General features: G+C 51.3%; 1 protein-coding gene across 2 annotated transcripts in view; it reads right to left on the bottom strand.

Annotated features, from left to right (window-relative positions):
• Window positions 1-25,762, bottom strand: part of ATRX (ATRX chromatin remodeler) — a 355,842-nt gene that overhangs the window by 246,713 nt on the left and 83,367 nt on the right. For both annotated transcript variants that reach the window (XM_075323857.1, XM_075323858.1), the window contains 4 exons: window positions 17,910-18,043; window positions 17,283-17,402; window positions 9,977-10,086; window positions 9,377-9,444 (listed from right to left, as the gene is read on the bottom strand). In XM_075323857.1, coding sequence (XP_075179972.1) covers window positions 9,377-9,444; window positions 9,977-10,086; window positions 17,283-17,402; window positions 17,910-18,043 — 432 coding nt within the window. The remainder of the gene's footprint in view (window positions 1-9,376; window positions 9,445-9,976; window positions 10,087-17,282; window positions 17,403-17,909; window positions 18,044-25,762) is intronic.

The raw sequence follows: 25,762 nt of genomic DNA, 5'->3' as shown, positions 1-25,762 counted from the left end.
CCAAAGTGCCTGATTCAGGGGAATAAAGAAAGATGTTACTTCTTTAGTTTAAGACCAGAAAGCAACATTATCGGGTACAATAGGAAGTGTCAGCAGAGTAAACTATCATATCAGGCTCCCAGAGCTCTGCAGGAGTCTGTAGAAATGTACCAATGCCAACAATATTAACAGATAATGAATTTATTAAATGTACATTTACCTGCATAGAAAGCTAAGAGCTGTAGCTGGAGTCCGAGGCTGAGCTTACACAGCCGGTCATTGTACACACAGATATAAAGCATACATGGGTAGGCTATCTTACCGTTGTACCACTCAGTGTTCTGAAGAAAATGCTGTATTACAGCGGATTTATATCATTCTCTACATTGTCCCAATGCCCAAGTGGATCAGTAATAAAGAAGCTGTATATCAGTTCTAGTAAAGGCTATATGGAATGTATTAGTAGTAGTGTAGTGCATTACTTTTCTGGCCTTTTGGCCATAATATCGACTAATACATCAGATATTTTGTACATATTTTTCTGCACATAACATTTTATACGGGGTGCAGCCAGGCCCCTTTATGTTTGGACTTGCATAATGGAGTCCCCGTCCCTATATGGTGCACATAAGTACCGGGCAGCCCGCCTGGTCGAATAGTATGGGCGTGTAATAGGCTGCTGACTAGGATACTATGTACCTGTAAGTGTGAACGGCGCCCTATGCAAGCCACTACTGCGCATTTTTATTATCTAGCGATCACCCCCTCCATGTTTGGGAGTTGTGTGAGTGATTTGCTCCTCTTGCACCTGTGATGTCTGCATCTATTGGGGGTCTGGTTGCATCTATTCGGGGTCTGGTTGCAACTATTGGAGGTCTGGTTGCAACTATTGGGGGTCTGGTTGCAACTATTGGGGGTCTGGTTGCAACTATTGGGGGTCTGGTTGCAACTATTGGGGGTCTAGTTGCAACTATTGGGGGTCTAGTTGCAACTATTGGGGGTCTAGTTGCAACTATTGGGGGTCTAGTTGCAACTATTGGGGGTCTAGTTGCAACTATTGGGGGTCTAGTTGCATACAGGTAGTGCAATAGTTTTTTGGCCTGAGCAGTTCACCACTGCTCTATCCTGCTGTGAGCACAGTTCTAATTAAGGTTTATATACTTGGGTCCAGAGATATATGGAATGTATGTTCACGACTTAGGTTTAAAAGAAAGCCATCACTAAGGGCTTGAAGAGTAAACCTCCAGTTTCAAACAAAGTCATCAGCTCCCAAACTACAGTCACAAAGGTGACTTAACCCCATTAAAAGGGAAATTTGTCAGGTGATTCATGCTGCCAAAGCCACGGACAGCATAAATCAGATCCAGGCAGCAAGGCAGGTTTTTCTCTCAAACACACTTGTGATTCAGGCAAAACAGTTAGAAGATCCAGCCGGGACTATCGGATGAGACAACACTAGTCCAGTATCGGCCCCGGCCGGCTTCACCCCCACCCTGCCCCATGTGATTAACAAGTTTCTACTGATGTACACATATGGGAGGCACCCTAGAGCAGGGCAGGGAAATGCTCGCCAAGCAAGTTCAGTCTGAATAGAAAACCTTGTGTATGCACTCAATGTTTCAGTGCCGGGGTAGAGAGTTCACATATACGGACCCCTTTAATCTTTCCAGGAGCTGCTTCTTTTCAGGTGGTTGCATTCAAAGCAGTACATCATGATGAAAATAAGGAATTTCTAGAGCTCCCAAAACTGCCCAGCCTTTTTGTCACTACAAAATTAGAAGGAACAAAGAGAATTTTGTTTACTTACCGTAAATTCTTTTTCTTATAGTTCCGACATGGGAGACCCAGACCATGGGTGTATAGCTTCTGCCTCCGGAGGACACACAAAGTACTACACTAAAAGTGTAGCTCCTCCCTCCGAGCATATACACCCCCCGGATGACAAATCCACCCAGTTTAGTGCAAAAGCTGAAGGAGGACATCCACCCATAAGTAGAGATAGAGTAAAACCCGGAATAACCAGAACCTCTGTCTACAACAACAGCCGGTGAAAAACACACGGAACAAGAAAACTGCCAACAGGCAACAGGGAGGGTGCTGGGTCTCCCATGTCGGAACTATAAGAAAAAGAATTTACGGTAAGTAAACAAAATTCTCTTTTTCTTCATCGTTCCTTATGGGAGACCCAGACCATGGGACGTCTCAAAGCAGTCCATGAGTGGGAAATAAACAGAAACTGAGAAGTAGGCAAAACCTAACTTCACAAATGGGCGACAGCCGCCCGAAGGATGCGTCTGCCCAAGCTCGCATCTGCCGAAGCATGAGCATGCACTTAGTAGTGCTTCGAAAAGGTGTGCAGACTAGACCAAGTGGCAGCCTGACAGACCTTCTGAGCCGTAGCCTGGTGCCTGAAAACCTAAGAGGCACCGACAGCTCTGGTCGAGTGAGCCTTAATCCCCGGCGGGGGAGGCACCTGAGAACATTGGTAGGCATCGGATATGGCCGACCTAATCCAACGAGCTAGCGTCGGTTTAGAAGCAGAGAGACCCTTGCGCTGACCTGTGGTCAGCACAAAAAGAGAGGTGCACCGCCTAAGAACAGCGGTGCGTGACACATAGATCCGGAGCGTCCGCACCAAATCTAAAGCATGCAACGCTTTCTCAAAGCGATGCACAGGGGCCAAACAAAGGGAAGACAATGAAATGTCCTGGATAAGGTGGAAAGGAGACACCACCTTAGGGAGAAAGCCCGGAGTCGGACGGAGAACCACCTTGTCTTGGTGAAAAAACCAAAAAGGGTGACTCCGAAGAGAGCCCAGTCAAATCAGAGACTCTCCTGAGAGAAGTTATGGCCACCAGAAAAACCACTTTCTGTGAAAGACGAAACAACGAAACCTCCCTAAGAGGCTCAAAGGGGGGTTTCTGTAAGGCCGTGAGGACCAGATTAAGGTCCCAGGGATCCAGAGGCCGCGGGAAAGGCGGAATGATGTGAGATGCGCCCTGCATGAAGGTGCGCACCTGGGCCAGTCGGGCGATACGCCGCTGGAACAACACTGACAGAGCAGAGACCTGTCCCTTGAGGGAATTGAGGGACAGTCCTAGCTGCAGACTAGACTGTAGAAAGGACAGGATGGTCGGCAAGGAAAACGGCCAAGGAGCATGGCCGGAAGAGCGACACCAGGACAGGAAAATTCTCCAAGTCCTGTGGTAAATCCTGGCCGAGGAAGACTTCCGAGCCTGAGTCATAGTGGAGATGACCTCGGAAGGAATGCCTGAAGCCGTAAGGATTCAGGGCTCAAGAGCCACGCCGTCAATCTGAGAGCCGCAGAATTCTGGCGGAAAACGGACCCTGTGAGAGAAGGTATGGGCGGTCCGGGAGATGCCACGGCACCTCTAAGGACAGACGGATCAGGTCTGGGAACCAAGCTCGCCTGGGCCAGTCTGGGGCGATGAGTACGACCCGACGGCCCTCCATTCTGATCTTGCGCAGGACTCTGGGCAAGAGAGCTAGAGGGGGAACCACGTAGGCCAGACGGAACTGGGACCAATCTTGAACCAGCACGTCCGCCGCCAAGGCCTGAGGATCGTGGGAGCGAGCCACGTAAACCGGGACCTTGTTGTCGTGCCGGGATGCCATTAGATCCACTTCCGGAGTGCCCCACTTGCGACAGATTGGGAACACTGCCGGATGCAGGGCCCACTCGCCGCTGTCCACAGTTTGACGGCTAGATAATCTGCCTCCCAGTTTTCTACGCCTGGGATGTGGACTGCGGATATGGCGGACTTGGAGTCCTCCGTCCACTGAAGGATACGTTGAACTTCCAACATTGCTAGGCGGCTGCAAGTCCCGCCCTGGTGATTGATGTAGGCAACTGCTGTCGCGTTGTCTGACTGGACTCGAATGTGCTTGCCCGCCGACAGGTGGAGAAAAGCTACGAGATCTAGGAGCACAGCTCTGATTTCCAGCACATTGATCGAGAGGGCTGATTCGGACGGAGTCCAAGTGCCCTGTGCTCGGTGGTGGAGAAACACTGCTCCCCAGCCGGATAGACTGGCATCCGTGGTGAGAATCACCCAGGACGGGGCCAGAAAGGAGCGTCCCTGGGACAGAGAGAGGGGCCGAAGCCACCACTAAAGAGAGCTCCTGGACTGTGGCGACAGAGCCACCAGCCTGTGCAAGGAAGAGGTCCGCTTGTCCCAACAGCGGAGAATGTCCAGCTGCAGGGGACGCAGATGGACCTGGCAAAGGGAACCGCTTCCATTGACGCCACCATCTGACCCAGCACCTGCATGAGGTGCCTGATGGAATGACGGCGGAGCCTCAGCAGAGAGCGAACCACCAGATGAAGGGACTGCTGTTTGACTAAGGGCAGCTTCACAAGTGCCAGCAGAGTCTTGAATTGCATCCCTAGGTACGTAAGTTCCTGGGTCGAGGTCAGAGTGGACTTGCAAGCGTGGCGAGAGTGAGCGAGACACTCCGCTGACAGTCTGCACTGGATGAAGCCTTGCTAGAAGGTCGTCCAGGTAAGGAATCACTGTCAACCCCTGGAGGTGCAGAACCGCAGCCACTGCTGCCATGACCTTGGTGAATACACGAGGGGCCGTGGCTAACCCGAAGGGGAGAGCCACGAATTGGAAATGTTCCTCTCCGATTACAAAACGTAGCCAACGCTGGTGTGAAACTGCGATTGGCACATGCGGATAGACATCTCTGATGTCGATGGATGCTAAGAAATCTCCTTGGGTCATTGACTGATCGCAGAGATTCCATGCAAAAATGCCGCACCTGAACATGCTTGTTGAGAAGCTTGAGATCCAGGTCGGAAGGCACCGTCCTTTTCGGGGACTAGGAAGAGATTTGAGTAGAAATCTCAGAACCGTTCCCAGTCGGGAACTGGTACAATTACTCCACTGGCCTGCAAGAATGCCACGGCCTGTGCGAAGGCGGCGGCCTTGGAGCAGGGGGGAGTTGACAGAAAAAATCTGTTTGGCGGGCTGGATAGAATTCTATTCTGTAGCCGTGGGAGATGGTAACCCACACCCACTGATCGAAGACGTGTTGAAACCACACTTCGCCCAAGTGGGCGAGCCTGCCACCGACCAAGGACGTTGCTGGCGCGGCCAGATAATCAAGAGGAGGCTGCCTTGGTGGCAGCAGCTCCTGCGGACTTCTGAGGACGCCTTCATTTGCCAGTTGGTTTACGGACCTTGGCTGAGTTAGTGGACGAGGCCGAGGGCTTAGAGGACGACCAGTTAGAGGAACGAAAGGAACGAAACCTCGACTGATTCCTGCCCTGGACAGGTTTCCTGGGATTGTGGCATGGAAGTACTCTTCCTGCCAAAAGCTTCCTTAATAATTTCATCCAGTTGTTCACCGAATAGACTGGTCCCAGCAAAAGGGAGCCCAGCAAGGAACTTCTTAAGAAGCATCTGCCTTCCACTCTCGAAGCCACAGGAGCCTGCGGATAGTGAGGGAAGTCGCCGAGGCCACCGCAGTGCGGTGACAGTCTCCAGCATGGCAGACATGGCATAGGATGAAAAGACTGAAACCTGGAAGTTAAGGCAACCATTTCGGGCATAAAGTCCCTGGTGAGGGAATGCATCTCCTCCAGAGAAGCAGAGATGGCTTTGAGAGCCCGCACTGCTGCAAAAGATGGGGAGAACGAGGCCCCTGCCGCCTCATATATAGATTTGGCCAGAAGGTCAACCTGGCGGACAGTGGGATCCTTAGAGAGGTGCCGTCAGCCACTGATACAACTGTCCGGGCTGAAAGTCTAGACACCGGAGGGTCCACCCTTGGTGAATGAGCCCACTCCTTGACCACCTCTGGTGGAAGGGGGAAACAGTCATCAGAACCACGCTTTGGGAAGCGTCTGTCAGGACAGGCTCTGGGCTTGGTCACAGTGGCCTGAAAAACTGGAGTGGTTAAGGAACACACTCCTTGTTCTCTTAAGGTATACTGATGCCTTTCTGCCAGAGGGGGATGCTCCCCTGATACAGGCGGATTGAGGTCCAGTACAAATATAATGGACGCAATCAAATCATTAGCATCTGCGTCACCTTCGGACAGATCAATACATGAAGTAGCGTCCGAGCCCCTAGTAAAGGCATCCTCCTCGTCCTGCGAGTCCGCTCGTAAATCAGAGCTGCGGGACGAGGAAGGAAAGGGGACCCTGCGTCTTTATTTTAGGAGAACGGGGTCTGAGACCAGATGAACAATCCTCTGTGAGCTTTGCTGAGCGAGCCGTAGCAGCAGAAGCGCCCTGAGAAGGGGGCTGATGCATGCTCAGCAGTGTCCGGGACAGCTGTCCCCTGGAGAGAGGGATTCTACCCAAACCGGGGGTTCAGCCACCGGAGCCGGAGCAGCTGGAGGGACCACTGATGAGCTTCCAGGCTGAGGGACAACTATGTTAGAGCAAGCATCACAATGTGGTTATGTGCTCGGTACAGGCAGTACGAGTCTACCTGCAGTGCATATTAAGAACAGCCTTGCAGCCTTGCTCTGATGTGAGACATGCTGCAGAAGTGGGGGCTCTGTCCAGAATGACCCCCAGCAGAGTATATAAACAGTGTATATAAGCAGGTCCACAACCAGAGGTTGTGGCTTGCCAGACCGTTTAACATAGAGACATCTCTGTGCCCTCCAGATCCCCCAGCCCAGGCCCCCATTTGTCACAATGTGGTTATGCAGACATTGAGAACGCTGATAAAATGGCGCCGGAGCGAGGAGAGGGGGCGGGGCCTACTCTGAGAGCGGGATCCGGAGGGCAAATGAGGCATACAGGGGAGGGAATCTTTCCTCAGTGAGGAGTGTCCGTTCCCTGTGCTGAACAGCCGCTGGGCGGAGCCGCACTGTCCCTCTGCATGACTGACATGCAGGGGCAGTGAAACCGAAAGTAGGCCGCAACTGAAGCCGGGGCCTAGATTTTTCCATGCGGCCAGCGTGCAGGCACCATCGGCGCGGTTCTGGAGAACCGGCCGGAAATGTTAACACAGTCATATAACACACTCTCCCCAATATATAAAGTACAAGGGACCCCTGGAAAGACCACTTTTTGTGGTAATAACGTCTCAGTACTTAGCTTGTGAGACGCAGGTGCCAGGTCCCTGGGGGATGAGCGCTCCGTCCGGCAGGATCCTGAAAGGGCTGTGGATGGAGACCGGTCTCCTGCAAAGCAGTGAGAACCGTGATGGCTCCCACTTCAAGCCAGAGCCTCAGAGGATGGTGAAGGAGCGCGGCATGTGAAGGCTCCAGCCTTGTAAAATCAACCTTAACAGCACCGCCGACACAGTGGGGTGAGAAGGGACATGCCGGGAGTCCAGATTGGACCCGCTTTTCTTCCAAATCTTTGAAATCAAAAATCAAAATTCAGAGGATGCATGAGTGTGTGTGACCTCCTGAACACAAAGCATTGAACTGGGTGGATTTGTCATCCGGGGGGTGTATATGCTCGGAGGGAGGAGCTACACTTTTAGTGTAGTACTTTGTGTGTCCTCCGGAGGCAGAAGCTATACACCCCATGGTCTGGGTCTCCCATAAGGAACGATGAAGAAAATACAAGTTCCTATGGAATGAAAGGGATAATTATAGTACAGACTGGAAGGCAAATAAAAAAAAATAAATGTAAGAGAGCTCGGGAGAAGATTTTTTTTTTTCCTATCTGGGGCATACAAATGAAATATCTTGTAGCCCATGGACATTATCCCCAATGCCTGGATAATATAATGCCTCCCAACCTGTAGGGCATACATTGGGAGCCTGGAGGGAAGGGTACCAGAAAAGATGAACGTTGCGTTTAATTTTGCCAGGCCGATATTTTGCAAAAGAGCAAGGCTTAACTTCCAATAACATCTTCATGGCTTTGCTTCAAACCCACTTTACTGGTGTACACAACGTAAGGCTAGGTTCACATTTCCGTCAATTTCTATCAGTCACAATCCGCGGCTCTGATAAACAACGGAATCCGTTTGGCGGATTCTGCTGTTCCCATAGACTTGTATGAGCGGCAGATTGTGACTGATGATACTGCGTTGCATCCTCCGCCCGACTGATCAGTCATGGAGCGACTGACCGCCGGGCGGAACGCAGCCTGTAACGTTTTTTGAGCAGCGCAATCCGTAGGATTTCGCTGCGCATGCTCTCTGGCTCCCTGCACATGTAACCAAGGTAAATATCGGGTATCCAATCAAAGTGCTTTGCTTAGTTACCCGATATTTACCCTGGCTACGTGTGCAAGGAGCTCGACACTTCCCCGCTCGGCCTCGCCCCCTCCCGCACTCGGCATGTACACACACACACACACACACACACACACACACACACACACACACACAGCCATGCAGTCCCCGACACTGACGTCCTCAGCGTCATGGCCCAACTCGGCTCCACCCACTCTGCCCCCCGCACACATTCTCGGCGGCCAAACGATCAGCTGATCACCCGTCGGCCGGCTCCTCTGAGCGATCGGCTGATCACCCAGCGACGGCTGCTGTGAGCGTTCGGCTGATCACCCAGCGGCCGGCTAATGAGAGCGATCGGCTGATCACCCAGCGGCCGGCTAATGAGAGCAATCGGCTGATCACCCAGCGGCCGGCTAATGAGAGCAATCGGCTGATCACCCAGCGGCCGGCTAATGAGAGCAATCGGCTGATCACCCAGCGGCCGGCTCCTTTGAGCGATCGGCTGATCACCCGGCTGCTGTGAGTGATCGGCTGATCACCCGGCAGCCAGCTGCTGTGAGCAATCGGCTGATCACCCGGCAGCCGGCTGCTGTGAGCGATCGGCTGATCACCCGGCGGCCGGCTAATGAGAGCGATCAGCTGATCGCTCTCTCTTTTACAACGGAGTCCGACAATGAATTCTAGTCTTGTCATCCGTTGTATAACGCATCAGTCACAAGCGTCAAGCAACGCATGTGACTGATGAAAAACAACGGAAATGTGAACCTAGCCTAAATGATAAAAATTGTTTCACTGTCCAAATTACTTTGTACTAAACAGTACATGCATCCTATACGAGCATCTAATGAGACGGTTTAGAAAAAACGGAGAAAGTTCTATCCTCTTTGTAGTCGCTGCATTCACACCCACTGATCACATCATGCTTGGCACATTTACATGAGGAGCGGGTTGTTCCACGCAAGCAGTGGACATGATTATAGCCCGTTCAGGAAAGGAAACTATAAGCAATAAATATGGAGGTCATGCCTGTACGAAAAAAAACTAAAACTAGCCGAGAATTCTGACCCATCTAATACAAGTATTGACATCTGTCACAGAATAATATATACTAACAGGAATGACCATTTCACCTCTGTAAATGCAGACAATACAATATGAATTCAGACAATACAATCTCTTCATTTGCTGGATGATGGGGCAGGGAGAATGCAACTCACCGACATTGTTCATCCATTCCATCAGCATCACGGTTGATGTCATCGCTCATGTAATACTTATAGCAAGTCTGAAGTTAAAAATGCAGAAAGGACAAAAAGGCGAGAAGAACTTATTAAAGCTACAAAAACAAGAGTTGAAAACACTATAAAGTTTCCCCAACTGAGGCTTACACCCAACTCCGTATCGTAATGGAAAGGGACACCTACACTTCAGTTTCAGCTTTTTCCTTTCTGATTCATGTTTCCTGCTGATGTGAACATGCCCAATAGCTTAAAAACAGTCCTCCTAAGCAGTCATACCTACAATTACCAAAATGATATGACCGTAGTACAGAGGGACCAGTGCAAAGTCCATACCAAAGTCATACCAAAATTTGTCAATAATTTCCTATGCCGTATGAAGAGTGAGGTGATCAAGGAGCCGCAGTGGTTTCTTCAATCTGAGGGTTATGCATTCATAATAAAAATCTAAAAATATCCCCATTAAAGCATAAAAGGACTAGTAAAGAGGACTCCACTACATTACAGATGCAGCCTCCAACACATAAGTACCCTAGTGATGCGAAGACTAAACGTCGCATAACATAAAATAATGTGTACCTTACAAATGAGGACTTTGAGAGCAGGATGTCTGTAAATGGAGTCTTTCTGAAAGTGATTTACTTGTTGTCCACACGCGGTACAAGTCACAATCCCATGGAGTCCTTCCTCTAAAAGAAAGAAAATGGGGAGGAGCGGTGCTCGCATAAAAAGTCCAATGATATCTGCTTATGTAAAACTTAGTGTATTAAAACTCAAGCCTGCAATACAAGGTGTCTGACGTCAGTACAGCAGTAATGATACAGGGCTAGCACTTATCACAGGCAGCAACTACAGAGCCTATTTTTTGTCCAAATTAAAAATCTCTCAAAAACAGAATTAAAAGCATAGGAGGATAAGAACGTAATTTTCTGCAGCTATAAACAGAATCTGTCAGCAGGTTTTTGCTATGTAATCTGAGGACAGCATGAGGTAGGGCCTAAATCAGATTCCAGAGATGTGTCAGTTACTAGACTGTGTGCTGTTTACTTATAATGAAGGTTTTATCACTAGGACATTATCATTGCTGTGACTAGCTGCCTCATGTCAAGTTGCCTGACCAAGTCCCTTCCTCTGATAAGCAGCTCACTTTCAATAGACAATGTACACAGAAAGCAGGGGTAAGCAGAGTTATACACAGAAAGCTGTCAGTTGTGTGGGTGGGTTAGCCATTGTGCTCTTATACATCTAAGAACTCTGTCACAAGTGCTGCACCCAGTAAACTAAGTGATAAATTGTTGGAATCAAGGTCTCTTTTCTTATATTAGGTCGTGATGGGGTATCAAAAATCTGGGTGACGGATTCACTTTTAAAAACAGGACATACCAAAAATAGACAAAAATCGCACCATTAAAAACACGATAAAAATGCATGGAAAAACACCACACGGTATTCTCTAACATTGGGGTCCCTAGCTAATGTGTGTCCTCGCTAGGGACCCCAATGTAAGAGAAAACCATGACTAGGTGTTGGGGCTCTGTTGTAATGATCAATTCAATAAGAAGGGAATTTTGTTTACTTACCGTAAATTCCTTTTCTTCTAGCTCCAATTGGGAGACCCAGACAATTGGGGTGTATAGCTTCTGCCTCCGGAGGCCACACAAAGTATTACACTTAAAAGTGTAAAGCCCCTCCCCTTCTGCCTATACACCCCCCGTGCATCACGGGCTCCTCAGTTTTGGTGCAAAAGCAAGAAGGAGGAAAAGTTATAAATTGGTTTAAAGTAAATTCAATCCGAAGGAATTTCGGAGAACTGAAACCATTCAACATGAACAACATGTGTACACAAAGAACAACAGCCCGAAGGGAACAGGGGCGGGTGCTGGGTCTCCCAATTGGAGCTAGAAGAAAAGGAATTTACGGTAAGTAAACAAAATTCCCTTCTTCTTTGTCGCTCCATTGGGAGACCCAGACAATTGGGACGTCCAAAAGCAGTCCCTGGGTGGGTAAAATAATACCTCGTAATAGAGCCGTAAAACGGCCCTTTCCTACAGGTGGGCAACCGCCGCCTGAAGGACTCGCCTACCTAGGCTGGCATCCGCCGAAGCATAGGTATGCACCTGATAGTGTTTCGTGAAAGTGTGCAGGCTCGACCAGGTAGCCGCCTGACACACCTGCTGAGCCGTAGCCTGGTGCCGCAAAGCCCAGGACGCACCCACGGCTCTGGTAGAATGGGCATTCAGCCCTGAGGGAACCGGAAGCCCAGAAGATCGGTAAGCTTCGAGAATTGGTTCCTTGATCCACCGAGCCAGGGTTGATTTGGAAGCTTGTGACCCTTTACGCTGGCCAGCGACAAGGACAAAGAGTGCATCCGAGCGGCGCAGGGGCGCCGTACGAGAAATGTAGAGTCTGAGTGCTCTCACCAGATCTAACAAGTGCAAATCCTTTTCATACTGGTGAACTGGATGAGGACAAAAAGAGGGTAAGGAGATATCCTGATTGAGATGAAAGGGGGATACCACCTTAGGGAGAAATTCCGGAACCGGACGCAGAACCACCTTGTCCTGGTGAAACACCAGGAAAGGGGCTTTGCATGACAGCGCCGCTAGCTCAGACACTCTCCGAAGTGATGTGACTGCTACTAGGAAGACCACTTTCTGCGAAAGGCGTGAGAGAGAAATATCCTTCATTGGCTCGAAAGGTGGTTTCTGAAGAGCCATCAGCACCCTGTTCAGATCCCAGGGTTCTAACGGCCGCTTGTAAGGAGGGACTATGTGACAAACCCCCTGCAGGAACGTGCGTACCTGTGGAAGTCTGGCCAGGCGCTTCTGAAAAAACACAGAGAGCGCTGAGACTTGTCCCTTAAGAGAGCCGAGCGACAACCCTTTTTCCAATCCGGATTGAAGGAAGGAAAGAAAAGTGGGCAAGGCAAATGGCCAGGGAGAAAAACCCTGATCAGAGCACCAAGATAGGAATATCCTCCACGTCCTGTGGTAGATCTTGGCGGACGTTGGTTTCCTAGCCTGTCTCATAGTGGCAATGACCTCTTGAGATAACCCTGAAGACGCTAGGATCCAGGACTCAATGGCCACACAGTCAGGTTGAGGGCCGCAGAATTCAGATGGAAAAACGGCCCTTGAGACAGCAAGTCTGGTCGGTCTGGTAGTGCCCACGGTTGACCCACCGTGAGATGCCACAGATCTGGGTACCACGACCTCCTTGGCCAGTCTGGAGCGACGAGGATGGCGCGGCGGCAGTCGGACCTGATCTTGCGTAACACTCTGGGCAACAGTGCCAGAGGAGGAAACACATAAGGTAGTTGAAACTCCGACCAATCCTGAACTAAGGCGTCTGCCGCCAGAGCTCTGTGATCTTGAGACCGTGCCATGAATGTTGGGACCTTGTTGTTGTGCCGTGACGCCATTAGGTCGACGTCCGGCATCCCCCAGCGGCAACAAATCTCCTGAAACACGTCCGGGTGAAGGGACCATTCCCCTGCGTCCATGCCCTGGCGACTGAGAAAGTCTGCTTCCCAGTTTTCTACGCCCGGGATGTGAACTGCGGATATGGTGGAGGCCGTGGCTTCCACCCACATCAGAATCCGCCGGACTTCCTGGAAGGCTTGCCGACTGCGTGTTCCCCCTTGGTGGTTGATGTATGCCACCGCTGTGGAGTTGTCCGACTGAATTCGGATCTGCTTGCCTTCCAGCCACGGCTGGAACGCCTTTAGGGCAAGATACACTGCCCTTATCTCCAGAACATTGATCTGAAGGGAGGACTCTGTCGGAGTCCAGGTTCCCTGAGCCCTGTGGTGGAGAAAGACCGCTCCCCACCCTGACAGGCTCACGTCCGTCGTGACCACAGCCCATGATGGGGGAAGGAAGGATTTCCCCTTCGACAGAGAAGTGGGGAGAAGCCACCACTGAAGGGAAGCCTTGGCTGCCCGTGAAAGGGAGACGTTCCTGTCGAGGGACGTCGACTTCCTGTCCCATTTGCGGAGAATGTCCCATTGAAGTGGACGCAGATGAAACTGCGCAAAAGGAACTGCCTCCATTGCTGCTACCATCTTCCCTAGGAAGTGCATGAGGCGCCTCAGGGGGTGTGACTGGCCTTGAAGGAGAGATTGCACCCCTGTCTGTAGTGAACGCTGTTTGTCCAGCGGAAGCTTCACTATCGCTGAGAGAGTATGAAACTCCATGCCAAGATATGTCAGTGATTGGGCCGGTGTCAGATTTGACTTTGGAAAATTGATGATCCACCCGAAACTCTGGAGAGTCTCCAGAGCAATGTTCAGGCTGTGTTGGCATGCCACTTGAGAGGGTGCCTTGACAAGCAGATCGTCTAAGTAAGGGATCACCGAGTGTCCCTGAGAGTGTAGGACTGCTACCACTGCTGCCATGACCTTGGTGAAGACCCGGGGGCTGTCGCCAGGCCGAAAGGCAGTGCCACGAACTGAAGGTGTTCGTCTCCTATGGCGAAACGCAGGAAGCGCTGATGCTCTGGTGCAATCGGTACGTGGAGATAAGCATCTTTGATGTCGATTGATGCCAGGAAGTCTCCTTGGGAAATTGAGGCGATGACGGAGCGGAGCGATTCCATCCGGAACCGCCTGGTTTTTAAGTGTTTGTTGAGCAGTTTTAGGTCCAGAACAGGACGGAAGGATCCGTCCTTTTTCGGTACCACAAACAAGTTGGAGTAAAAACCGTGACCCTGTTGCTGAAGAGGAACAGGGATCACCACTCCTTCCGCCTTCAGAGTGCACACCGCCTGAAGAAGAGCATCGGCTCTCTCGGGGGGCGGAGATGTTCTGAAAAATCGAGTCGGAGGACGAGAGCTGAACTCTATCCTGTAACCGTGGGATAGAATGTCTCTCACCCATCGGTCTTTTACCTGTGGCAGCCAGGCGTCGCAAAAGCGGGAAAGCCTGCCACCGACCGAGGATGCGGTGTGAGGAGGCCGAAAGTCATGAGGAGGCCGCTTTGAGAGCGGTTCCTCCGGCGGTCTTTTTAGGACGTGACTTAGACCGCCATGAATCGGAGTTCCTCTGATCCTTTTGAGGCCTTTTGGACGAGGAGAACTGAGACCTGCCCGCGGGCCGAAAGGACCGAAACCTCGATTGTACCTTCCGTGGTTGAGGTCTGTTTGGTTTGGACTGGGGTAAGGATGAGTCCTTTCCCTTGGATTGTTTAATGATTTCATCCAATCGCTCACCAAACAGGCGGTCGCCAGAAAATGGCAAACCGGTTAAGAACTTTTTGGAAGCGGAGTCTGCCTTCCATTCACGTAGCCACATGGCCCTGCGGACTGCCACCGAATTGGCGGATGCTACCGCCGTACGGCTCGTAGAGTCCAGGACAGCATTAATGGCGTAGGACGCAAACGCCGACGCCTGAGAGGTTAAGGACACCACTTGCGGAGCAGATGTACGTGTGACTGCATTAATCTGCGCATGACAAACTGAGATAGCTTGGAGTGCCCATACGGCTGCGAATGCTGGAGCAAAAGACGCGCCGATAGCTTCATAGATGGATTTCAACCATAGCTCCATCTGTCTGTCAGTGGCATCTTTGAGTGAAGCCCCATCTTCCACTGCAACTATGGATCTAGCCGCCAGTCTGGAGACAGGAGGATCCACCTTAGGACACTGAGCCCAGCCCTTGACAACGTCAGGGGGGAAGGGATAACGTGTATCCTTAAGACGCTTGGAAAAACGCTTATCTGGACAAGCTCGGTGTTTCTGGACTGCCTCTCTGAAGTCGGAGTGATCCAGAAACATACTCAATGTACGCTTGGGAGACCTGAAACGGAATTTCTCCTGCTGAGAAGCTGACTCCTCAATTGTAGGAGCTGGTGGAGAAATATCCAACACCTGATTGATGGTCGCTATAAGGTCATTCACTATGGCGTCACCATCAGGTGTATCCAGGTTGAGAGCGGTCTCAGGATCAGAATCCTGATCTGCTACCTCCGCTTCATCATCCAGAGAGTCCTCCTGCTGAGACCCTGAACAGTGTGATGAAGTCGAGGGAATTTCCCAGCGAGCCCGCTTAGGCGGCCTGGGACTGCGGTCCGTGTCAGAGACCTCACCCTGGGACCTATGGGTCACCCCAGGAGCACTTTGCTGCTCCAATTGAGGGGGGCCTGGGGTCAATGATTGAACAGTGCCCGGGGCCTGAGTCACCGGTATGGACTGTAAGGCTTCTAGTATCCTAGCAGACCATTTATCCATACTCTCAGACAGTTTGTCAGCAAATACTGCAAACTCCGTCCCTGTCACCTGGACAGTGGTAGCAGGTGGTTCCACCTGGGCCACCAGTAGCAGAGGCTCCGGCTGAGTAAGTGCCACAGGGGCCGAGCATTGCACACAATGAGGGTCAGTGGAACCTGCCGGTAGTATAGCCGCACATGAGGTACAGGTTGCAAAGTAAGCCTGTGCTTTGGCACCCTTGCTTTTTGCGGACGACATGCTGTTGTCTCCTCTGAGTACAATCCAGGAGGGTATATAGCCAAAAATCAACAGTGCGACCGTACAGTGTAAATGTATAGCATATAAGCATATATATATATATATGTACACTCCGGCACTCAGTGGGGCCAGCACCTCGGGTGCTGCTTACCGACCGCTCAAAGCGGTTGTGTGATCACCAGATTCCCTGCCTGGGCCTCCCAGAGCCTGTTGTCTCTCCTCTCCAGCGTCAGAAGTGCTGACAGGAATGGCTGCCGGCGTTCTGTGGGGAGGAGGGGGCCGTGGGCGTGCCCTAGAAAGTGCGGGAATCTGGAGCCCCACTGTGCTGAATGAGGGGGGAGGAGGATACAAAGTATGCTCCAGCCCTCAGCGCTGACGTCCTGTGCAGCGTCCCGCCCTTCCCCTGACTGGCAGGCCTGGGGGCGGGAATATGCGGTACTAGGCCGCAAAAGCCGGGGACTAAAGTTATAAGCGCGGCCGGCCTATAAGCGCGGCCGGCGCGGTAGTCCCCGGCGCACTAACACACCCAGCAGTGCTGCAGTGTATATGGCACAAGCGCTCCATGCGCGGTCCCCACGGGGACACAGAGTACCTCACAGTAGCAGGGCCTTGTCCCTGACGATACCCGGCTCCTGTCCAGCAGATTCCCCAGGGGCTGCGGAGGGAGCACGGTCCCAGTGCCTGGAGACCGATTAGGATCCCACTTCACCCAGAGCCCATTAAGGGATGGGGAAGGAAAACAGCATGTGGCTCCTGCCTATGTACCCGCAATGGGTACCTCAACCTTAACAGCACCGCCGACCAGAGTGGGGTGAGAAGGGAGCATGCTGGGGGCCCTGTTATGGGCCCTCTTTTCTTCCATCCGACATAGTCAGCAGCTGCTGCTGACTAAGATGTGGAGCTATGCGTGGATGTCAGCCTCCTTCGCACAAAGCATAAAAACTGAGGAGCCCGTGATGCACGGGGGGTATATAGGCAGAAGGGGAGGGGCTTTACACTTTTAAGTGTAATACTTTGTGTGGCCTCCGGAGGCAGAAGCTATACACCCCAATTGTCTGGGTCTCCCAATGGAGCGACAAAGAAAGCTAAATTTCTCTTTATTCTTAAAGTTCATAGCAGTTATGCAGATACCATTGTCATTTTTACATATAGCTATTGTATTGTTCATGTCAGTATTCACACAGCAGTTTCTGCTTTACATTTATTCCCCTTGCACTGTCGCTGGTGTGCAGACCTTCTCTTTATACACTGCTAGTCCAGTAGCACACGACCATTCTCCAGCTGACTGGCAAAGCCGTTTGGTAAATTCACACAGACAAAATGCGATGAATTAGTGCTATCAAAAGTAACATTTTTACATTTGATTCGCATAACGCGAGTTTATACAAAGTTAAAAAGAATTCAGCAAATGTACTGTAATACCTGGCCGTTTCTTAGGTAGGGTGAGATCAGGTTTAACTTTACTTCGGTTTCGGAATTCTGGTCCTTTAAAATCATCTTTGTCTTCATTTAGAACTGGTTCTGGTTGCACAACCACAGTGCCTGAAAGAATTGGGTGACGTGTAAAAGAAAGGTTTCTAGCCACAAAATATATATTCTGCCCTCACTGGCTGCATCACATTGTTTGTAAGAGTCTCATCCCGATAACCCCATGTTTGAGTACCACTAAACCCTATAAAACTAAGATAGAAACAAAAAAAAAAACATTGGAAACAAGAAAACATGAACCTAACGGGGAGAAGAAAATAAGCCACTGACAGACACCTCTAGGAAAAACAGAAAAGTTCCCTGTGCCAAAAGAGACAGATAAACCCGGCCAGAAACCTAATATACATTTAATGGTAGATGTGGCAAAATTGGAGGCATGACTGACCTTAGTGTAATGTTTATTGCCTCCTTCACAAGAAGTAACTAAGCAGGTCATTTCAAAAGCTCAGATCAGCATCAATTTTTGACAATGCTCACAGAAGCCAGTTTAGGACTGTATATAATAATGTATGAGAAATCACCAATACCATTGGTCACATTGTTTTAAGTTGTATTTCGTACCTAAAGGTAAGCTTTCCATATCAACTTCAGGATCCGAGTTGTCATTGGAAACATCGGCAATAACAATTTCCTCCTGAGGAGGAGGTTTTGGTTCCTCATCAGATTCCACATACTTGGTTACAAAAATAGGTTTCCTTAAGAAATAGAAAATATTAATTTATAGTGTGAAATATAATATTACAATGCTTTCTAGTATGAGCGTTCACACGTTACATGAAGCAGAATGGCATACAAAAGATATCACTGTATTACATAGGATAGTAGGGTGGCTGTCTGCAGTCAATTGATATTACCACCACAGACACGAATGCCTGATAGAGGGGGGTGCCAGAGGTGTGATCTGCATCTATCACCAAAACAAGGGGCCCTGAAATTATTGGAAGAGGTTCGGAGCCAAGGGCCACAGCATCCAGGCGAGAGAAAAGAGAAGGGCAGTGAGAGGCAAGACTCATTAGACATGGTTATCATGCCCTATGGCAGTGCAGTGTTCCCCAACCTTTGGCTCTCTTGCTATTGCAAAAAAAATACAAAACCCCTCATGAGCCAGTGGCAGCCGTGGCCTAATGGGAGTTTTAGTTTTTCAACAGATGGAGAGCCACGGGCTGGAAAAGAATACCCACTGGATATGTTATATCTACAGAGGCAATGCCTCTTTTCAAGGGTTGTTCGATACCTAACTTCCCTTTATAAATAATTATCCTTAAAGGGCAATCAGGGAAGATAAAACAATGTTTGTATTGTCCCTGCACTCATACACTATAAAGCTGAGATGCCGTGTACATTTCTATTGTCTTTAGAACACTTGTAATTCAGATATACAGTAGCTGCTCGTCACATATGTGCCGTTATGCCACACATCATTGTGCAACTTCGTGCTGTGTCAGACAGTCCCCTGTAATAGCTGCTTCCGCAAGGCAAGAACAAGGGGCCTGACGTCCCAGAAGCTCCATGATATATCAGTCAATCCCCTACAATACAGTTTCACCGAAAATAAGACATTTTTTTTTGCCCTGAAGAAAGCACTAGGTCTTATTTTCAGGGGGTGTCTTATTCTTGAGGAGACATGGTTGGGGGTAAGTATACCCCCCACAAAAACCAGACACCCCCCCCTCCTTCCCAGGATTGTCATACTTACCAGCCCCGGGCGTCTGTATGGCCCCCAGATCTCCCAGCAGGTGTGCTGCATGCCTCCCCTGCGTCTGGCCAACACACATACTACAGATCACACACTCACACATCAGATAGCATATACTCATATAGACACACACACACACACACACACACACACACACACACACATCAGATTCGAAATCTATCTCCCTGTGATCTCTGTGCGGCACGCTGTCCTCCCCTGCATCTGACTGACACACATACATCAGAACACACTCCCACACCAGATAGCATATACACACAAACACACATCAGATTTCACATCATTCCCCCCTGTGATCTCCGGTGGACGCTACAGGTAGCTGTGCAGCACGCCGTCCTCCTCTGCCTCTTGTCTTCACTCACAGCGGAACACACACTCACCCATCCGATCGCATACACTCACGAAAAAGAGAATTTTGTTTACTTACCGTAAATTCTTTTTCTTATAGTTCCGACATGGGAGACCCAGACCATGGGTGTATAGCTTCTGCCTCCGGAGGACACACAAAGTACTACACTAAAAAGTGTAGCTTCTCCCTCCTAGCATATACACCCCCTGGTAGCCAGTCCTAGCCAGTTTAGTGCAAAAGCTGAAGGAGGACATCCACCCACAAGTAGAGATAGAGCAAAACCCGGAACAACCGGAACCTCTGTCTACAACAACAGCCGGTGAAAACACACGGAACAAGAAAACTGCCAACAGGCAACAGGGAGGGTGCTGGGTCTCCCATGTCTGAACTATAAGAAAAAGAATTTACGGTAAGTAAACAAAATTCTCTTTTTCTTCATCGTTCCTTATGGGAGACCCAGACCATGGGACGTTCCAAAGCAGTCCATGGGTGGGAATAAACAGAAAAACTGAGAAGTAGGCGAAACCTCACTTCACAAATGGGCGACAGCCGCCTGAAGGATGCGTCTGCCCAAGCTCGCATCTGCCGAAGCATGAGCATGCACTTGGTAGTGCTTCGAAAAGGTATGCAGACTAGTCCAAGTGGCAGTCTGACAGACCTGCTGAGCCGTAGCCTGGTGCCTGAAAGCCTAAGAGGCACCGACAGCTCTGGTCAAGTGTGCCTTGATCCCCGGCGGGAGAGGCACTTGAGTACACTGATAGGTATCGGATATGGCCGACCTAATCCAACAAGCTAGGGTCGGCTTGGATGCCGAGAGGCCCTTACGCTGACCAGTGGACAGCACAAAAAGAGAGGTGCACCGCCTAAGAACAGCGGTGCGAGACACATAGATCCGGAGCGCCCGCACCAGATCCAGAGTATGCAACGCCTTTTCAAAGCGATGAACAGGAGCCGGACAAAAGGAAGGCAGGGAAATGTCCCGGTTAAGGTGGAAGCAGAAACCACCTTAGGGAGAAAGTCCGGAGTCGGGCGGAGAACCACCTTGTCTTGATGAAAAACCAAAAAAGGGTGACTCCGAAGAGAGTGCAGCCAAATCAGAGACTCTCTTGAGGGAAGTTATGGCCACTAGAAAGACCACTTTCTGTGAAAGACGAGACAAAGAAACCTCCCTAAGAGGCTCAAAAGGGGGGTTTCCGGAAGCCGTGAGGACCGGATTAAGGTCCCAGGGCTCCAAAGGCCGCCGGTAAGGCGGAATGATGTGAGATGCGCCCTGCATGAAGGAGCGCACCTGAGCCAGCCGGGCGAGACGCCGCTGAAACAACACTGACAGAGCCGAGACTTGTCCCTTGAGGGAATTGAGGGATAGTCCTAGCTGCAGACCGGACTGTAGAAAGGACAGGAGGATCGGCAAGGCAAAAAGGCCAAAGGCTACTTCCGAGCCAGAGTCATAGTGGAGATGACTTCAGGAGGGATACCAGAAGTCGTCAAGATCCAGGACTCAAATCCACGCCGTCAATCTGAGAGCCGCAGGATTCTGGCGGAAAGACGGACCTTGTGAGAGAAGGTCCGGACAGTCAGGGAGATGCCATGGCACCTCTACGGACAGATGGAGCAGGTCAGGCTACCGAGCTCGCCTGGGTCAGTCTGGAACAATGAGAATGACCCGACGGCCCTCCATTCTGATCTTGCGCAGGACTCTGGGCAAGAGCTAGAGGGTGAAACACGTAAAGACAGACGAAGCTGGGACCAATCTTGAACCAGTGCGTCTGCTGCAAAAGCCTGAGGATCGTGGAGCGAAGATCCACGTCCGGAGAGCCCTACTTGCGGCAGATTGACCGAAACACTGCCGGATGCAGAGCCCACTCGCCGCTGTCCACGTTTGACGGCTGAGATAATCTGCCTCCCAGTTTTCCACGTCTGGGATGTGGACTGCGGATATGGTGGACTTGGAGTCCTCCGTCCACTGAAGGATGTGTTGAGCCTTCAACATTGCCAGGCGGCTGAGTGTCCCGCCCTGGTGGTTGATGTAGGCAAACGCTGTCGCGTTGTCTGACTGGACTCGAATGTGCCTGGCCGCCAACAGATGGTGAAAGGCTAAGAGAGCTAGAAGCACAGCTCTGATTTCCAGCACATTGATCTAGAGGGCTGTTTCGGACGGAGTCCAAGTGCCCTGCGCTCCTGGTGGAGATATACTGCTCCCCAGCCGGATAGACTAGCATCCGTGGTGAGGATCACCCGGGACGGGGCCAGGAAGGAGCGTCCCTTAAGAGAGAGGGGCCGAAGCCACCACTGAAAGGAGCCCCTGGTCTGTGGCGAAGCCACCAACCCGTGGAAGGAGGAAGACCGCTTGTTCCAACAGCGGAAAATGTCCAGCTGCAGAGGACGCAGATGGAACTGGGCAAGGGAATCGCTTCCATTGACGCCACCATCTGACCCAGCACCGCCTGATGGAACGACGTCGGGGCCTCAGCAAAGGGCGCACCGCCAGAGGAGGGACTGCTGTTTGACTAATGGCAGCTTCACAAGTGCCGGCAGAGTCTCGAATTGCGTCCCTGGGTACGTGAGCTTCTGGGTCGGAGTCAGAGTGGACTTGGACAGAATGACAAGCCACCCGAATTGGCTAGAGTGGCGAGAGTGAGCGAGGCACTCCGCTAACAGTCTGCACTGGATGAAGCCCTGACTAGAAGGTCGTCCAGGACAAAAGGATCACTGCCAACCCCTGGAGGTGCAGGACCGCAATCACTGCTGCCATGACCTTGAGAATACTCGAGGGGCCGTGGCTAACCCCAAGGGAAGAGCCACGAATTAGAAATGTTCCACTCCGATTGCAAAACGTAGCCAACGCTGGATGCTAGGAAATCTCCTTGGGTCATTGACTGATCGCAGAGACTCCATGCGAAAATGCCGCACCTGAACATGCTTGATGAGAAGCTTGAGATCCAGGTCGGAAAGGCACCGTCCTTTTCGGGGACTAGGAAGAGATTTGAGTAGAAATCTCAGACCCGTTCCCAGTCGGGAACCGGTACAATTACTCCATTGGCCTGCAAGAATGCCACGGCCTGTGAGAAGGCGGCGGCCTTGGAGCAGGGGGGAGTTGACAGAAAAAATCTGTTTGGCGGGCTGGATAGAATTCTATCCTGTAGCCGTGGGAGATGGTATCCCGCACCCACTGATCGGAGACATGTTGAAACCACACGTCGCCAAAGTGGGAGAGCCTGCCACCGACCGAGGACGTTGCTGGCGCGGCCAGATAGTCAGGAGGAGGCTGCCTTAGTGGCAGCAGCTCCTGCGGTCTTCTGAGGACGCGGCTTCGTGCGCCAGTTGGGTATTTGGTCCTTGGCTGAGTTAGTGGACGAGGCCGAGGGCTTAGAGGACGACCAGTTGGAGGAACGAAAGGAACGAAACCTCGACTGGTTCCTGCCCTGGGCAGGTTTCCTGGTTTGTGGCATGGAAGTACTCTTCCTGCCAAAAGCTTCCTTAATAATTTCATCCAGTTGTCCACCGAATAGGCTGGTCCCAGCAAAAGGGAGCCCAGCAAGGTACTTCTTTAGAAGCATCTGCCTTCCACTCTCGAAGCCACAGGGGCCTGCGGATAGCGAGGGAATTAGCCGGGGCCACCGCAGTGCGGTGAGAGTCTCCAGCATGGCAGACATGGCATAGGATGAAAAGACTGAAGCCTGGAAGTTAAGGCAACCATTTCGGGCATAGAGTACCTGGTGAGGGAATGCATCTCCTCTAGAGAAGCAGAGATGGCTTAGAGAGCCCGCACTGCTGCAAAAGATGGGGAGAACGAGGCCCCTGCCGCCTCACATACAGATTTGGCCAGAAGGACAACCTGGCGGACAGTGGAATCCTTAAGTGAGGTGCCATCAGCCACTGATACAACTGTCCGGGCTGAGAGTCTAGACACCGGAGGGTCCACCTTTGGTGAATGAGCCCACTCCTTGACCACTTCTGGTGGAAAGGGAAAACCTTCATCAGAACCACGCTTTGGGAAGCGTTTGTCAGGGCAGACCCTGGGCTTGGTCACAGTGACCTGAAAACTGGAGTGGTTAAGGAACACACTCCTTGTTCTCTTAGGCAAGGTAAACTGTGCTCTTTTGCCAGAGAGGGTTGCTCCTCTGATACTGGCGGATTGAGGTCCAGTACAGAATTAATGTACGCAATCGAAACACTAATATCTGCGTCACCCTCGGACAGATCAAGGGGGACATGGAAGCCTCCGAGCCCCCAGTAAAAGGATCCTCCTCGTCCTGCGAGTCAGCTCGTGAATCAGAGCCGCGGGACGAGGAAGGAGAGGGGACCCTGCGTCTCCTGTGAGGAGGACGGGGTCTGAGACCAGAAGAAGAATCCTCTGTGGGCCTTGCTGAGCGAGCCGTAGCAGCAGAGGCGCCCTGAGAAGGGGGCTAATGCATGCTCAGCCGAGTCCGGGACAGCTGTCCCATGGAGAGAAGGATTCTACCCAAGCCGGGGGTTCAGCCACCGGAGCCGGAGCAGCCGGAGTGACCACTGGGGATGGGACTCCAGGCTGAGGCCCCACCATGTTAGAGCAGGAATCACAATGTGGTTATGTGCTCGGTACAGCAGTACGAGCCTACATGCAGCGCATATTGTGCAGCCTTGCAGCCTTACTTCTCGTGCGAGAAATGCTGCTGAAGTGGGGGCTCTGAGCCAGAAAGACCCCCAGCAGAGTATATAAGCAGTATATCAGCAGTATATAAGCAGGTCCACAACCGGAGGTTGTGGCTTGCCAGACCGTTTGACATTGTCTCTGTGCCCTCCAGATCCCACAGCCCGGACCCCCAGAGAGATGCTGCAGTCAGCGCCGATCGCTGTGCAGACATGGCATAAGAACGCTGAAAAAATGGCGCCGGAGCGAGGAGAGGGGGCGGAGCCTACTCTAAGAGCGGGATCCGGAGGGCCAAGGAGATATACAGGGGAGGGAATCTTTCCTCAGAGAGGAGTGTCTCTCCCCTGTGCCAAACAGCCGCTGGGCGGAGCCGCACTGTCCCTCTGCATGACTGACATGCAGGGGCAGTGAAATCGAAACTAGGCCTCAGGCGAAGCCGGGGCCTAGATTTAACAATGCGGCCGGCAAACAGGCACCATCGGCGCGGTTCTCGGGTGAAAACCAGAGAACCGGCCGGGAATGTCAGAATACATACACAGCACACTCTCCCCCACATTAAAGTACAAGGGACCCCCTGAAAATAACGTCTCAGATACTTAGCTTGTGAGACGCAGGGCCAGGTCCCTGAGGGATAAGTGCTCCGTCCGGCAGGATCCTGAAAGGGCTGCGGATGGAGACCGGTCTCCTGCCAGGCAGGGAGAACCGTGCTGGCTCCCACTTCAAGCCAGAGCCCGAGGCATGGTGAAGGAGCGCGGCATGTAAGGCTCCAGCCTTGAAATCAACCTTAACAACACCGCCGACACAGTGGGGTGAGAAGGGACATGCCGGGGGTCCAGCTTGGACCCGCTTTTCTTCCAACTCTTTAAAATGAAAAATCAGATGAGGATGCATGTGTGGATGTGTGACCTCCTGAACACAAAGCATTGAACTGGCTAGGACTGGCTACCAGGGGGTGTATATGCTAGGAGGGAGGAGCTACACTTTTTAGTGTAGTACCTTGTGTGTCTTCCGGAGGCAGAAGCTATACACCCATGGTCTGGGTCTCCCATAAGGAACGATGAAGAAATAGCAAATACCTGTACAATCGCGCGCACACACTCACAACATCCGGAGATACCACATGCTTCCGCCCATGTGATGCAAGGTCCTGGAAGCTCACTGCACAGTGAACAACGCTGCAGGTCCTTACGCGAGCCGAGAAGCAAGCAATATCGCTGGATGTGGTGAGTGAGTGTGTGTGAGTGTGTGTGGCGAGTATATATACACACGTGATCTGATGTGTGTTCCGCCGTAGTCCATCTAGTTCAACCTTCCTCCACCAATTCTACATTTTGTTCCTAAGTCACTTATAACCAACAATGTTGTGTACTGAGGAAATCATCCAGCCCTGATATAAACGCTGTTATAGTATCTGCCATTACTACCTCTTGTGGTAGGGCATTCCACAGTCTGACTGCTCTAACTGTAAAGAACCCTTTCCTATTTAGCTGTCGGAATCGCTTTTCTTCCACCCGCAGTGAATGCCCCCTGGTCCTTAGTATTGTCTTTGGAAGAAGAAGGGAATTTTGTTACTTACCGTAAATTCCTTTTCTTCTAGCTCCTATTGGGAGACCCAGACGATTGGGTGTATAGCTACTGCCTCCGGAGGCCACACAAAGCATTACACTAAAAAGTGTAAGGCCCCTCCCCTTCTGGCTATACACCCCCAGTGGGATCACTGG

This window comes from Anomaloglossus baeobatrachus, chromosome 9, assembly GCF_048569485.1.
Source record: "Anomaloglossus baeobatrachus isolate aAnoBae1 chromosome 9, aAnoBae1.hap1, whole genome shotgun sequence".
NCBI classification, from domain to species: Eukaryota; Metazoa; Chordata; class Amphibia; order Anura; family Aromobatidae; genus Anomaloglossus; species Anomaloglossus baeobatrachus.
The sequence above is the reverse complement of the archived record's forward strand: the minus strand, read 5'-3'. Positions and strand labels throughout refer to the sequence as shown.